At 46.5% G+C, this 16,766-nt stretch overlaps 1 protein-coding gene across 1 annotated transcript; it reads right to left on the bottom strand.

Moving 5' to 3' along the window:
* Window positions 1-4,018: 4,018 nt before the first annotated feature.
* myod1 (myogenic differentiation 1) lies at window positions 4,019-6,091 on the bottom strand. Its single transcript, NM_001123637.1, is given in 3 exon segments — window positions 4,019-4,861; window positions 5,164-5,242; window positions 5,371-6,091. Coding segments are annotated over 3 exon segments (831 nt in total). The 5' UTR covers window positions 5,887-6,091; the 3' UTR covers window positions 4,019-4,625.
* Between the last annotated feature and the right edge of the window lie 10,675 nt (window positions 6,092-16,766).

Genomic DNA, 16,766 nt, shown 5'->3' with positions numbered 1-16,766 from the left:
TAAAATATTTGAATCTATGAAACTTCTCAAAATTCCCCAAAATGTGATAGCTTTCTGTCACAAAAAGAGCCGTGTTGAATAGATCAAACTGCAGCGGGAATATGGATGCTCATGTTTTAATTCAAAAAAGGAGTAACGCATCCACTGGAAAACAATATACACGACAGGAACAGTTTTGCAGGCACACAACACGCAGTGCAAAAACAACCACCCACAACCCCAAAGAAGAACACACACACCTATATAGGACTTGCAATCAAAGGCAACTATACACACCTGCCTTCAATTGGAAGTCCCAATCATCCACCCAACATTTAACCAACACAAACATGCCACGTCCTGACCCAACTACACCCTCTACTGGTCAGGACGTGACAGTACCCCCCCCTCAAGGTGCAGACCCCGGGATGCACCTAAAAAAAGGAAAACACAAAAAAAAAACAAAAAAAAATCCCCAACAAAAAGGAACACATAAACAATAAGGGAGGGAAGGGAGGGTGGCTGCCGTCACCGACGGCACTGTGCTACACCCTCCCTCCCCAACCCACCTATCCTGGAGGTGGCTCAGGTGCAGGACGTGGACCTCGCTCCACCTTCGGCGTCGCCCACTCTGTTGGCGCCGATCGCTGCGCCGGGCAGACGGGCCACTCGGGCTGACCCTGGCAGACGGACCACTCGGGCTGGGCCGGAAGGCATGCGGGCCACTCGGGCTGGGCCGGAAGGCATGCGGGCCACTCGGGCTGGGCCGGAAGGCATGCGGGCCACTCGGGCTGGGCCGGAAGGCATGCGGGCCACTCGGGCTGGGCCGGAAGGCATGCGGGCCACTCGGGCTGGGCCGGAGGGCATGCGGGCCACTCGGGCTGGGCCGGAGGGCAGGAGGACCACTCGGGCTGGACCGGAGGGCAGGAGGACCACTCGGGCTGATCCTGACAGGCCGGGCACCCTGGCAGATCAGGGCAGGCGGGCACCTCTGGCAGAACAGGGCAGTCCGGCCACTCTGGCAGAACAGGGCAGTCCGGCTACTCTGGCAGAACAGGGCAGTCCGGCCACTCTGGCAGTTCAGGGCAGTCCGGCCACTCTGGCAGTTCAGGGCAGTCCAGCCACTCTGGCAGTTCAGGGCAGTCCGGCCACTCTGGCAGTTCAGGGCAGTCCGGCCACTCTGGCAGTTCAGGGCAGTCCGGCCACTCTGGCAGTTAAGGGCAGTCCGGCCACTCTGGCAGTTCAGGGCAGTCCGGCCACTCCGGCAGTTCAGGGCAGTCCGGCCACTCCGGCAGTTCAGGGCAGTCCGGCCACTCCGGCAGTTCAGGGCAGTCCGGCCACTCCGGCAGTTCAGGGCAGTCCGGCCACTCCGGCAGTTCAGGGCAGTCCGGCCACTCCGGCAGTTCAAGGCAGTCCGGCCACTCCGGCAGTTCAGGGCAGTCCGGCCACTCCGGCAGTTCAGGGCAGTCCGGCCACTCCGGCAGTTCAGGGCAGTCCGGCCACTCCGGCAGTTCAGCGCAGTCCGGCCACTCCGGCAGTTCAGCGCAGTCCGGCCACTCCGGCAGTTCAGCGCAGTCTGGCCACTCCGGCGACTGTTGACTGGCGGGCAGCTCCGACGACTGTTGACTGGCGGGCAGCTCCGACGACTGTTGACTGGCGGGCAGCTCCGACGACTGTTGACTGGCGGGCAGCTCCGACGACTGTTGACTGGCGGGCAGCTCCGACGACTGTTGACTGGCGGGCAGCTCCGACGACTGTTGACTGGCGGGCAGCTCTGACGACTGTTGACTGGCGGGCAGCTCTGGTTACTGTTGACTGGCGGGCAGCTCTGGTGACTGTTGACTGGCGGGCAGCTCTGATAACGACTGTTGACTCCTGATGCGTGGGGCAGGTATTGGACGTACCAGCCTGGAGACACGCACCTCCATGCTAGTGTGTCTAGCGGGAAACACCGGACCGAAAGGGCGCACTGGCGGTCTTGAGTGCAGGGTTGGCATCACCCCTTCCGGCTCGATGCTCCCCTTGCCCTGGCACCTGCGGGGCGCTGGTACTGGGCGAAGTGGGCTGTGCGTCCGTATAGGCGAGATGGTGCGCACCTCAGCGTAACATGACGCCCTCCACCTCGTACGCACCTCCCTGTAGTCACGGGTAGCTGGCTTACGGCTCTTCCCTGGCCTGGCCAAACTACCCGTGTGCCCCCCCCAAAAAAAATCTTGGGGCTGCCTCTCGGGTTCCCTTAGCTCCCTTAACTTGTCCGCCCAGAATTTTCTTTCGTCCTGCCAGGTCCATTCCTCCATTTTCTTCTCCTGTGGCTTCCTCCTCTTCTGCTGCTTGGTCCTTTGGTGGGTGGTTCTGTCACAAAAAGAGCCGTGTTGAATAGACCAAACTGCAGCGGGAATATGGATGCTCATGTTTTAATTCAAAAAAGGAGTAACGCATCCACTGGAAAACAATATACACGACAGGAACAGTTTTGCAGGCACACAACACGCAGTGCAAAAACAACCACCCACAACCCCAAAGAAAAACACACACACCTATATAGGACTTCCAATCAAAGGCAACTATACACACCTGCCTTCAATTGGAAGTCCCAATCATCCACCCAACATTTAACCAACACAAACATGCCACGTCCTGACCCAACTACACCCTCTACTGGTCAGGACGTGACACTTTCATTTAATGTTACATTTAAATCATTTATGAGAAGCTCATTTAGCAGAACTACTTTTTGTCCTTGACTCCTCGCCATGTCGGAGTTTGTACCAGCTGTATTCCAGTTTCTGGTCCAACGCTCTTAACCCTCCTGTTGTGTTCGTTTCATGTTAATTCATTCTGTGTTTCCGGTCCAAAATGACCGCCCCATTATAGCTGATTATAAATCCATAATAATACATATATTATCACCTAATGTTGTGTTAGATCTTTTTATCAACTTAAGTTCTTGTGAACATTACAAGTTTTGGACTTTAATTTGCTATTTACGGCCTGTAGGCCTCATTGACCTGAGCTCAACTCGTTTTTGAGTTAAAAAAAAGCATAATGTATGGATTATTTTGACTATAACAGATACTCAGATGAAATATATTGTGCTATTTATCACAGACTCATTTGTGTCAAAGTTTAACCAGTGCCATGATCAACGATATGATCAAGAGCCTCACATACAGTAAGTATATCGTTTGGTCATTGTGCTGCCACAGAATGAATTGTGAGCAAGGCCTCAAAAAAGCTTTATATACCATAGCTGCGAGAAAAGGTCTATATATTATTGAAATAATGTTGCGATTGTTTGTGAGAATCTTTTCCCGTGGGGGAAAGATTCTATTGGGGAAAGGTTCCCGTGGGGGTTGCCATGGAAGCCAAGAAGGGGGGTGAGGTGTGTGTGTGTGTGTGTGTGTGTGTGTGTGTGTGTGTGTGTGTGTGTGTGTGTGTGTGTGTGTGTGTGTGTGTGTGTGTGTGTGTGTGTGTGTTCAAACAAACATGCATGTGGGGGTCTGGGAGAGGAAGTGTGTCCATCTGATGAATGGGCATGTGCCTGAACTCAATTTTATACACTAATTGTAGTCTCACCCATTCATTTCTAATGACCAGTCATTTTTGACCGGGAACACCACAGGTGTACAAAAGTTAAATAAAACACCCAAAACTTAATGAAAATCATCAAAATGTATTTTGTGTGTTCAGATGCCCTGTGTGGACAAAGTCATGAAACCTTATGACAATCAGATTAAATGAACTACATTTGTCAGAGAGATAACTTGTATATCGGTCCAATTCGACCGGAACACAGCAGGAGGGTTAACCGCCAGGCTACCTGTTGCTGATCAATGCGTAGTTTTTTTCTTTCAACAATATTACTGATAATGTGGTGTTCAAATACCGTTATTTCGGTATCACAAGGATGTAGCGTATGATTACGAGGCTGAATCAATCATTTTAGAAATAGTACGCCTAATATTACGTGCACTGTGGTATGTAATTTCGAAAATTATCATGCAAAAATCATGCAAAAATAATTATAGAAAATGCAATGTATATATAAATATATATTTATTCAAATGTAATTCACTCCGTTCTTGATATTATAAATATAAAGTTAAAAATCTGACACAACAATCCAAGAGCAATATTAAATATGATTACAAACACTTCCTGTGTGTTGTTCGTTTATTTCGTTTTTTTTGCAAAGCAGCTCTTATTTACACATATACAAAATGGTCCTCACTTTCCGGATTAATTTATCTCAGGCGTTTCCGCCTTGCCAACTGGAAATGATAATACTACAGATATAATCCCTTAATTCAATTATGTCGATCACAAATAGAATGGTATCCGTTCATATAAATTCAGACTTGTACTATCTTAGAATAGCATAGGCCTACTACAATATAAATACATTCACACACATACATTCACACACACACACACACACACACACACACATTATCCAATGTAGACCAAGGGTTCTTTAAGATATTGGACACCGCTATTTTTAATGTCTTTCAATGCCGGTATCGGAACTTATTTGGTGTGTAGCCTTGTAGCGACCTTGGCAAGTCTTTGGTATTTTCTCTCCCCATAAGGAATAAGTTGTGTTTTGAAGAATGTACAATTACTGTATTAAGTCCACCGACCCGACTTCACAACACCTGGTAGATGGTGTTTGGGTCATGCAAGGCGGGGACGCAGTTGATCGGGGACGGGATGGGGGCTCCGTTCTCACTCGCTATGGAACCATCCCCGGGAGAACAGGGGCTGCTACCCTCGGAACCGTCCTGAACAGCGGGACAGGCAGAGGTATCCGTGGTGATGCGCTCCACGATGTTTGATAGGCAGTCCAAACTGGAAATAACAGAGTTCTTCTTGTGTCTGGAATCTGGAAATAAAATATGACAATTAATATGACGTTTTTATTACATGTAGCAGGTTTTTACTATTAGTTTGAACATTATGACCATCAAATCTTATCAAATAAAGTAAGATAAAGTGACCACATCATAGCAAAACGAAAATGTTTTTATTCATAATTAAATGGTTTTATATACTGGGTCAAATATACTCAACATTGACCGTGTAGTTGTGTTCCATTTCAGACTCCGGAATTATGACAAATTGGTCATCGTAACCTGTAGCTCTGAAGCTGTTTATGAGTGTTGATTACTTGGAAATAACACTTACCATTTGGTGTTTCGTTGAAGTAGATGCTATCATACTTGTTTCTCCGTCTTGGTGGACAAGACGGGTCATTGAAATCCATCTAAAAAAGAGCAATGATACCGATAAGTAAACTGAAAACAGCTAATGTTTGTGTCAACCAAACACTCGTCTATCATCAAAATATTAATGCGTAATTCTTGCGTAATTCTTGATAGTTCAGTTTCTCACCATTCCGTCTGAGCAGTTGGAGCGGGGACTGGACGCATCCGAGTCCCCGCTATAGTGATCCATCACCGGGTAATAGTTGCCCTCCTGTCCGGCCCCACGAAGCAGGCCTTGGAGAGACTCAATATAGCTGATGGCATTCCGCAGGATATCTACTTTGGGCAGCCTCTGGTTTGGGTTAGTGGACGTACATCTCTTCAGTGTCTCGAAGGCGTCGTTCACCTTGCTCAGTCGCCTTCTTTCCCGCATGGTAGCCGCTTTCCTGCGATCAGCATTGGTGGTCTTCCTCTTGCAGGCTTTGCAGGCCCACAGGAGGCACCTGCCGGCCTGGTGGTGCCCACTCGGTGCCCGGATGTGCTCGTCCTCTTTGTGATGGTGGTCGTCCGGCTTGAGGAGACCCACATGAACGAGTCTCGGGTCCAGGTCCTCAAAGAAATGCATGTCGCTGGTGTTGAAGCAAGGGTCGTCGTAGAAGTCATCTGGAGAGGTGATAGGGAAAGGAATATCCGGCAACTCCATGGTAACTCTTCTGTTCTGCCAAAATCCCAAGAGATTATACGGAGAACACTTCAGCTGTCTTCTATTTGGTAATATTTGTAGTGCGCACGTTTTTATCCAAGCACTCCGAATAAACGTGTTCCACGGTAAAGCGCAGCGACTACTGTACAGGGGCGTAGTGTGGTTTTAGCAGCTGAAGTCTGAGGTTGCCCTTGGTGGCTTGCTCATAACCAGGGCTCTGGGCTGCATATAAGGAGGCCTGATGCCCCAGTGGGCATGTTTTTACCCGGACCGTTATCTGAGATGACCAATGAGCGAAGGCCTGAAGGGAGTGTCAGGTGATTTACCATGCCTGTCAGAAAGTTACAAAAAACTGTTTGTTAAAACATTCGAACAATTTAAAATCAACGTGTATATTTTTATTCTGTTGTGCTTTCTGATAGGAATATAGTTATTATGTGCAAGACATTATGAAATAGACATGGTTTTATTTTGGATGAAGTATCCTAGTTGATAAATGTTGAGTAGCCTAATCATTGTCAAATAGTGTACAGTTAATATGTGATTGAGGTGGTCAGACCACATGGATTTAAGCAGTTTGAATTTAATCATATTTTTCCGTTTTGAACATTACTTAAATACACACTAGATGGGCTTTCATTTATCTTTCCCTAAACCTGATCATTTCTACGTGTTTGCATTTTTTTTGTGGATGCCCGTTACACACAAGACACAAAAGTGATTTTCCATGAATCATTGATATTCCCTTTGGTTTATACAGGCCAGCTACTTTCATGGTTTCGCTTTGAATATAACACAGAGATTGACTCATCCCTGTTCGAATGGGAGCGCAAGCTGTTCCGTTAGTCAATCAGTCAGTTCCACCAACACACGGACGGGTTTAGATCGCGCCGGTGAAGAGACGACGTTCTTACCCCGTGGAGAAAGGCAGGCTCAGGCCAAAACACAACCACTCACTGATATAGTTCAATAATGAATTGATAAAGTCAGATCAAATATATTTTGGACCAGAGCGTTTACCGTGTTTTTTTTCTCTCACCACATTGTATTGAATGTTAGGACCACACATTGATGGCCTATAAAGTCAGTACTTTAAATTAGCAAATCATTGTTTTATTTGATCAATTTATTCGATTTTGTACTGCACTATAAATGATCATGATATTAATAGAAATGTGTTACTGCAAACGAAAATGCTGCCTATTATTTGCGAATTTGTTACATTTAGATGCAAACCGAGTCGACATAAATGTGCTTAATTCGGGGGAAACGAAGTTTTTGACAGTAAAAATTTAAACAAATCGAAATTTCATACTCCAAATATAGGTTACAGACTAGATCCATCTGGAGGAAATGAACTGCTGCAGAAAGACAGATCTGTCATTTGTCCTGTCTGTCCACTCCCCTGTTGAGTGACAAAGGGTCAATTAGTCCTTTGATCTGGTGATGAGGGGCACACCGGCTCCACTGGTTGGCCACTTCACTATCCTATCCCAAGTGACCACTCACTTCTCCAGTGTTGGCTATCCAATCGGCCTGCTGGGATATTCTAGACATAGAGACTACACAACGCTCCATGCTGTATATTTGTGCAGTATAAAGGCTATTGCAGCCTGATTGTATGCAAACCAGCTAGTCACAAATACAAATAAAATAAAGAAATCATTATGGTTGACAAATGAATGAAAGGGAGATCAGTTATCAGGTTGTCTATCTCCATGGTTCTCTGATCAGTTATCAGACTGTCTCTCTCCATGGTTATCTGATCAGTTATCAGGTTGTCTATCTCCATGGTTCTCTGATCAGTTATCAGACTGTCTATCTCCATGATTCTCTGATCAGTTATCAGGTTGTGTCTTTCTCCATGGTTCTCTGATCAGTTATCAGACTGTCTATCTCCATGGTTCTCTGATCAGTTATCAGACTGTCTCTCTACATGGTTCTCTGATCAGTTATCAGGTTGTGTCTATCTCCATGGTTCTCTGATCAGTTATCAGACTGTCTCTCTCCATGGTTCTCTGATCAGTTATCAGGTTGTGTCTATCTCCATGGTTCTCTGATCAGTTATCAGGTTGTCTATCTCCATGGTTCTCTGATCAGTTATCAGACTGTCTCTCTCCATGGTTCTCTGATCAGTTATCAGGTTGTGTCTATCTCCATGGTTCTCTGATCAGTTATCAGACTGTCTATCTCCATGGTTCTCTGATCAGTTATCAGGTTGTGTCTCTCCATGATTCTCTGAATGATAGTCCATCTGGTTGTGTTATTACTGTCTTGGCCATCTCATTTTACCCAGCATGCACTATGGTAGTCCAGAAGACAGCTGTAATACACACCGTGGCTGGCATTAAGGCTGTGTGTGTGTGTGTGTGTTTACTTTTTTGTGTTTTATTTCTTCACTTCTACCAATCTCAACACTTCTGACCCTTGTTTTTATGTGTGTATGGGTGCAAAAAAAAAAAATGCGTTTGCAAATACCTTCTCCAGGCTGAGTGTCTCAACTGTAGGCACCGTGTTAAATATAGAGACCAGTGAAAGCTAAGACAAGTGCCCTTTTACTTGAGGTTGATATTATGCTGGCTTTAGTCCATCCTTGGAATGGATTCAAATGAACTAACCTGCATGAGTTGTGTTAAGTAACAGAGGAATCAACTGACTGGACAAATATACTACTCTGGACTTTTACAGAAAATAAAATACAAATATGGAAATGCTAATTGTTGTCGTATCTTCTTTTTCCTACTGCTATTTTACACATGTATTGGCAGAGGTAATACCAAACCTAATCAAGTGTGTTCTCCAGTTATGTTATAGTTAATCACATAAGTCTAACCATACTGGTTGATTGCCAAACGCACCAATTGATCCTGAACCAATAGATGCCTTAGAGATCATGTCACAAATCGCTGTCCTACTATCTGAAACTCTCTATAACACGTGTTGCTCTTTTAATGTCAGGTTTCTTAGGAAATCTAGTATCTCAGAATTCCCAGTCATTTTTAGAGTGTTCCATCATAATGAATCAAGCAGAAATGTTCCAGGAAGTGGGAACATGGTGGTTTAGCTATCTCCAGTCCTCACCACCTTCACCACTCACTGACAGGAAATACACACGATGTGAGAGAGGTGTTCATGAGGTCAGAATGTGCATAAACACCCTTCTCCCTTCCTTACTCATGGTTCCTGGTGTGTGTGTGTGTGTGTGTGTGTGTGTGTGTGTGTGTGTGTGTGTGTGTGTGTGTGTGTGTGTGTGTGTGTGTGTGTGTGTGTGTGTGTGTGTGTGTGTGTGTGTGTGTGGGCGTGTACATGTGTGTGTGACACCTCCTGGGGATATTGATGATGAAATGACAGTGGCTTCAGTGATATTAGATGATCATAACCCTCTGATAGACTGGTGTAACACTGTTATAGACAGTCACAGAACTGGCCTCTGCAGTCTTCACATGCCTTTCCCTTTCCTTCCACTGAGTAGTCAACGGACTGCACAGTGAATCCATGCAGTACATAGAGACTCTATCTGTGGTGATTGGTAGTAACTCCATAGGACGTCTTCATTAGGGCAGTGAAACGTTTATATGGATATCTGATGCTTGACATCAAGATTAACACCAAGTCATTCAATCCTCTGTGCACATTGGAAAGACAAGGCAAGGATCAAAACAAATTAAAGTTTATTGGTTGTATACACATATTTAGCAGATGTTATCACAGGTGCAGCGAAATGCTTGTTTCAATCTCCAACAGTGTAGTAATGCTGGTGTTTCTAGCTCCAACAGTGCAGTAATGCTGGTGTTTCTATCTCCAACAGTGTAGTAATGCTGGTGTTTCTAGCTCCAACAGTGCAGTAATGCTGGTGTTTCTATCTCCAACAGTGTAGTAATGCTGGTGTTTCTAGCTCCAACAGTGTAGTAATGCTGGTGTTTCTATCTCCTACAGTGTAGTAATGCTGGTGTTTCTAGCTCCAACAGTGCTAGTAATGCTGGTGTTTCTAGCTCCAACAGTGCAGTAATGCTGGTGTTTCTATCTCCAACAGTGTAGTAATGCTGGTGTTTCTATCTCCAACAGTGTAGTAATGCTGGTGTTTCTAGCTCCAACAGTGTAGTAATGCTGGTGTTTCTATCTCCTACAGTGTAGTAATGCTGGTGTTTCTAGCTCCAACAGTCTAGTAATGCTGGTGTTTCTAGCTCCAACAGTGCAGTAATGCTGGTGTTTCTATCTCCAACAGTGTAGTAATGCTGGTGTTTCTATCTCCAACAGTGTAGTAATGCTGGTGTTTCTAGCTCCAACAGTGTAGTAATGCTGGTGTTTCTAGCTCCAACAGTGCAGTAATGCTGGTGTTTCTATCTCCAACAGTGTAGTAATGATGGTGTTTCTATCTCCAACAGTGTAGTAATACTGGTGTTTCTATCTCCAACAGTGCAGTAATGCTGGTGTTTCTAGCTCCAACAGTGCAGTAATGATGGTGTTTCTAGCTCCAACAGTGCAGTAATGCTGGTGTTTCTAGCTCCAACAGTGCAGTAACGCTGGTGTTTCTAGCTCCAACAGTGCAGTAATGATGGTGTTTCTAGCTCCAACAGTTCAGTAATGCTGGTGTTTCTATCTCCAACAGTGTAGTAACGCTGGTGTTTCTATCTCCAACAGTGTAGTAATGCTGGTGTTTCTAGCTCCAACAGTGTAGTAACGCTGGTGTTTCTAGCTCCAACAGTGTAGTAATGCTGGTGTTTCTAGCTCCAACAGTGCAGTAATGCTGGTGTTTCTATCTCCAACAGTGTAGTAATGCTGGTGTTTCTAGCTCCAACAGTGCAGTAACGCTGGTGTTTCTAGCTCCAACAGTGTAGTAATACTGGTGTTTCTAGCTCCAACAGTGCAGTAATGCTGGTGTTTCTAGCTCCAACAGTGTAGTAACGCTGGTGTTTCTAGCTCCAACAGTGTAGTAATACTGGTGTTTCTAGCTCCAACAGTGCAGTAATGCTGGTGTTTCTATCCCCAACAGTGTAGTAACGCTGGTGTTTCTAGCTCCAACAGTGTAGTAATACTGGTGTTTCTATCCCCAACAGTGTAGTAATGCTGGTATTTCTAGCTCCAACAGTGTAGTAATACTGGTGTTTCTATCTCCAACAGTGTAGTAATGCTGGTGTTTCTAGCTCCAACAGTGCAGTAATGCTGGTGTTTCTATCTCCAACAGTACATTAATGCTGGTGTTTCTAGCTCCAACAGTGCAGTAATGCTGGTGTTTCTAGCTCCAACAGTGTAGTATTATCTCGTTTTATACAATAACATTAAATAAACAATACACACATAATCCCCCCCAAAATGTGTTGTGGTGATCTGGGGATGGTCTGTGGTTGTCTGGGGATGGTGTGTGGTGGTGGTGTGTGGTGGTCTGGGGTTGGTGTGTGGTGTTCTGGGGATGGTGTGTGGTGGTGGTGGTGTGTGGTGGTCTGGGGATGGTGTGTGGTGGTGGTGGTGTGTGGTGGTCTGGGGATGGTGTGTGGTGGTCTGGGGATGGTGTGTGGTGGTCTGGGGATGGTGTGTGGTGGTGGTGGTGTGTGGTGGTCTGAGGATGGTATGTGGTGGTGGTGGTGTGTGGTGGTCTGGGGATGGTGTGTGGTGGTCTGGGGATGGTGTGTGGTGGTCTGGGGATGGTGTGTGGTGGTCTGGAGATGGTGTGTGGTGGTGGTGGTGTGTGGTGGGTTGGGGGTGGTGTGTGGTGGTCTGGGGATGGTGTGCGGTGGTCTGGGGATGGTGTGTGGTGGTGGTGGTGTGTGGTGGTGGTGGTGTGTGTGTGTGTGTGTGTGTGTGTGTGTGTGTGTGTGTGTGTGTGTGTGTGTGTGTGTGTGTGTGTGTGTGTGTGTGTGGCAGTGGAGGATCCTCAGAGGAGGAAGGGGAGGATCGTTCTACTTAGTGACTTTCAGAAAATGTTTAATCGTGAAACACTTAAAAATATAACATTTTTACATAAAACTATACTAAATATATTCACGTCACCAAATAACTGATTAAAACATACTGTTTTGCAGAATGTGTCACGATCTTTCACCCTGATTACTCCAGTTTGTCTCTCGACCTGTATGCACCTACCTTATAAACTTTAATTTGTAAGCTAGGTTGTTGCAATGATGGGGACAGGAACATTAGAGTATCATGTAGTAGCCTAAACCTATCGATGTTACATTGAACTGGGTGAATGGAAAAGGAATGACAGTCATCCAATATGCTGTAATAGATATAAGGCCAAAATGTGTGTGTGTCCTGCTTTACAGTCCCAGGAACAAAAACACAACAACAACATCTATGCTACCCAACAGGACACCAACCACCCAGCAACCACCCAACAACCAACCAAACAACCAACCACCCACCAACCAACCAAACAACCAACCAACCAACCACCAACCAACCAACCAACCAACCAACCAACCAACCACCCAGCAACCAAAAAACCAACCACCCACCAACCACCCAGCAACCAAAAAACCAACCACCCACCAACCACCCAGCAACCACCCAGAAACCAACCAACCAACCACCCACCCACAAACCAACCAACCAAACAACCAACGATCCACCAACCAACCACCCAGCAACTAACCAACCACCCAGCAACCACACACCAATCAACCACTTACCAACCAACCAACCAACCACCCACCGACGAACCAACCACCCACCCACCAACCAACCAGCAACCACCCACCAACGAACCAACCACCCACCAACCAACAAACCACCAACCAACCACAAACCACCCACCCACCCACCCACCCACCCACCCACCCACCCACCCACCCACCCACCCACCCACCCACCCACCCACCCACCAATGAACCAACCACCCACCAACCATCCACCCAGCAACCATCCAACAACCAACCACCCACCAACCAACCACCCAGCAAGCACCCACCAACCACCCACCAACCAACCACCCACCCACCAACCAACCACCCACCAACCCACCCACAAACCAACCACCCAACCACCCACCCACCAACCACCCACCAACCACCCACCCACCCACCCACCCACCCACCAACCCACCCACCAACCATCCACCCAGCAACCATCCACCCAGCAACCATCCAACCACCAACCAACCAACCAACCACCCACCCACCAACCACAAACCACCCACCCACCCACCCACCCACCAACCACCCAGCAACCAAACAACCAACCACCCAGCAACCAAACAACCAACCAACCACCCACCCACCAACAAACCAACCACCCACCCACCAACCACCCACGAACTCTGTGATGCTGACTTTCTTTTCGTCTTCCAAACATGTTTGATAGAAACCTTTAGCCAACACACCCCTGGCCAACCCTAGTACCCCTGGCCAACCCTAGTCCCCCTGGCCAACCCTAGTACCAACCCTAGGACCCCTAGCCAAACCTAGTAACCCTGGCCAACCCTAGGACCCCTGGCCAAACCTAGTAACCCTGGCCAACCCTAGTACCCCTGGCCAAACTTAGTAAACCTGGCCAACCCTAGTACCCCTGGCCAACCCCTGGCCAACTCAAGGACCCCTGGCAAACACCTGGTCAACCCTAGGAGATCTGCTCAACCCTAGGACCCCTGGCCAAACATAGGACCCCGGTCAACCCTAGGACCCCTGGACAATTCCCTTCCTGTAGCGGATCAGCCATCGTGAACTATAGCCCAGACTGTTAGTAGGTCAGAATGTTATTGTGCTCCTCTACTCATCTCCATTACCACCAGCAGTAAGTCTGTCACCTTTTATACGTGTGAGGGGTAATCTGTCCACCTGGTGTGGCGGTTTAGCTTTCAGAAGACACCATCTGAAAGATTGAGATACGCACACACACACACACACACACACACACACACACACACACACACACACACACACACACACACACACACACACACACACACACACACACACACACACACACACACACACACACACACACACACACACACAGACACACGCCCACACACACACACGCCCACACACACACACACACTGAACTAGATGATGACACATTGTTTTCATACATGAGACCGGCTCCTCTGGGATCCCCTCTCTAAGCGTCCCAAACAGAGACAGGCGTGAGGAACACCCACACAGGGTTGAGGCCTGACCCCCTTCAGTCCCCATGGAGCAACAGGGACAGCAGGTGATGAAGCAGGCCTGGGGACACTCAGTCTGGGGCAAACTTAGCTCAGATTGGCTAACGTAACGTTTGGCTTTGGCAGGTAGCGTTAGCTACAATTCAGCCCTGGGTGGGTGTCTGAACACTCCCCTGGTGGTCCCCAGCTTTGCTACATTTTATAGCTAAGTACAAATGGCTTGAGTAATCAGACTGTTTTAGATGCAGACAAATATCAACACAGAGGGGAGGGGGGGACTGTTTTTGTGTGACACCTTTGAGAGAGGGGATCCTGTTTGGTGTGACACAACTGAGCCTGATGGAGGGGTAGCCTGTGTGTGGCATTAACACTGTGGATGTAGTGACACATTCTTGTCATACATTCCTTTGTTAAGGAAACATGGATGGCATATATACATTTTAATTTTTTTTTTATCTTGCTAGATGAAATGACAACTTTTTTTTAAGGCAAAGGTACAGGCTGAATGAACGGATTAGTGCCAGAGTTGATGTGGGATCTTAATTTGATCACTTTTTTCTTTGCTGAGAATTTTCCTGATGAGCTTTGTGATTTACATCAGACCACTGATAACTCCCACTAACAAACGGTTATATTAAAAGTTTTGCACTTTTCATGTAGCTTACTTTCGTCCAGCTAATAACCTATCCACCGATCAAGCAACATTACGGACTAAACGTTAAAATCCTGTTGCTGCAGGATTATTTTGCTACGACAGTATTGGTTAAATTAAGGGTCTGTGTTTAGATGTATCCTCCAGACTTAAGGGAATTGTTGATATGTTGTCCCAAAAATGATATAGGTTACATTTTCTTCAAATAAAAGTCCTAATAATGGGGCGGCAGGTAGCCTAGTGGTTAGAGCGTTGGACTAGTAACCGAAAGGTTGCTGGATTGAATCCCCAAGCTGACAAGGTAGAAATCAGACATTCTGCCCCTGAACAAGGCAGTTAACCCACTGTTCCTAGCCCATCATTGTAAATAAGAATTTGTTCTTAACTGACTTGCCTAGTTAAATAAAGGTTCAATTAAGATCCTACAGCTGTACCTGTCTTTCTCACTAAAACAATCAGAACTTGTCACGGTGTTGTAAGGATTGGACCAAAATGCAGCGGGAATATGTATACTCATCTTCTTTTTATTTGAAGAAGGAGAAACAACAAAATACATATACAAAAAGAACAAAACGAAACAGTCCTGTCAGGTGCAACAAACACTAAACAAGGAACAACTACCCACAAATCCCATAGAAAAACACCCCACTTAAATAGGACCTTCAATTAGAAGCAACTAGGAGCAGCTGCTTCCAATTGAAGGTCAACCCCATTAACTAAACATAGAACTAGACATACTAGATAAACATAGAAATATACTAACATAGAACATAGCCCAACAAACCCTGAAACACTCTAAACAAACACCCCTCTTAGAACAGAACATGGCCCAACAAACCCCAAAACACTCTAAATAAAACACCCCCTCTTAAAACAGAACATAGCCCAACAAACCCCGAAACACATAAAACAAACACACCCCTGCCACGTCCAGACCAAACTACAATAACAAATAACCCCTTTACTGGTCAGGACGTGACAGAACTAAAGCGTGTGAAATTAGATTTTAAAAACAGTAGACACTGGAGGAGCATACGTTGAAGGAGAATGTTTTAATATGCTGGTTGTTTTATTCCTGGGACTATTGTTTGTACAGACCACCGTGGGAACACTCCCACTGAGAGACAGCCATGTCATACTGTACTGAGCTCCTCATTAGGGCCATTCTGGAGGTTAGTGTGAGGAATGCCCCCATCTTAGACCCTCTCATAGTCCCTGTTACAGACCCAAACTAACTCACACAGCATCAGGTAACATGTAACAGACCCTCTCATAGTCCCTGTTACAGACCCAAACTAACTCACACAGCATCAGGTATCATGTAACAGACCCTCTCATAGTCCCTGTTGCAGACCCAAACTAACTCACACAGTATCAGGTAACATGTAACAGACCCTGTAAATCCAGCCTTACTAGTGGGTTAGCCTCCCTCTCAGAGTGAGATGCTGTCTGTCAACGTGGCATAACAGACGATCAGTAACCCTGAACTGTGTATAAGGAACTACTACTGAGGTTTAACAGGTATTATCCCTCTCCTCTGAATCAGTCAGAAGGTCCAGTGTGTAACACTAAAGCATGTTTTCTTTTGGTTAGTGATGGACCAGCTTTTAGGCCAGGATAAGACGTTATCAGGCACCTGATGAATAGAGGTGTCACTGCCCCGTTATGTGTTGAGAGTCTGGAAGACGACACCAGGTGAATAGAGGTGTCACTGCTCCGTTATGTGTTGAGAGTCTGGAAGACGTTGTCAGACACCAGGTGAATAGAGGTGTCACTGCTCCCGTTATGTGTTGAGAGTCTGGAAGACGTCACCAGGTGAATAGAGGTGTCACTGCCCCCGTTATGTGTTGAGAGTCTGGAAGACGTCACCAGGTGAATAGAGGTGTCACTGCCCCCGTTATGTGTTGAGAGTCTGGAAGACGTTGTCAGGTGAATAGAGGTGTCACTGCCCCGTTATGTGTTGAGAGTCTGGAAGACGACGCCAGGTGAATAGAGGTGTCACTGCCCCGTTATGTGTTGAGAGTCTGGAAGACGTCACCAGGTGAATAGAGGTGTCACTGCCCCCGTTATGTGTTGAGAGTCTGGAAGACGTCACCAGGTGAAAAGAGGTGTCACTGCCCCGTTATG

Source organism: Salmo salar, chromosome 11, assembly GCF_965601325.2.
Source record: "Salmo salar chromosome 11, fSalSal1, whole genome shotgun sequence".
Taxonomy (NCBI): Eukaryota; Metazoa; Chordata; class Actinopteri; order Salmoniformes; family Salmonidae; genus Salmo; species Salmo salar.
This window is presented reverse-complemented; position numbering and strand designations above follow the sequence as displayed.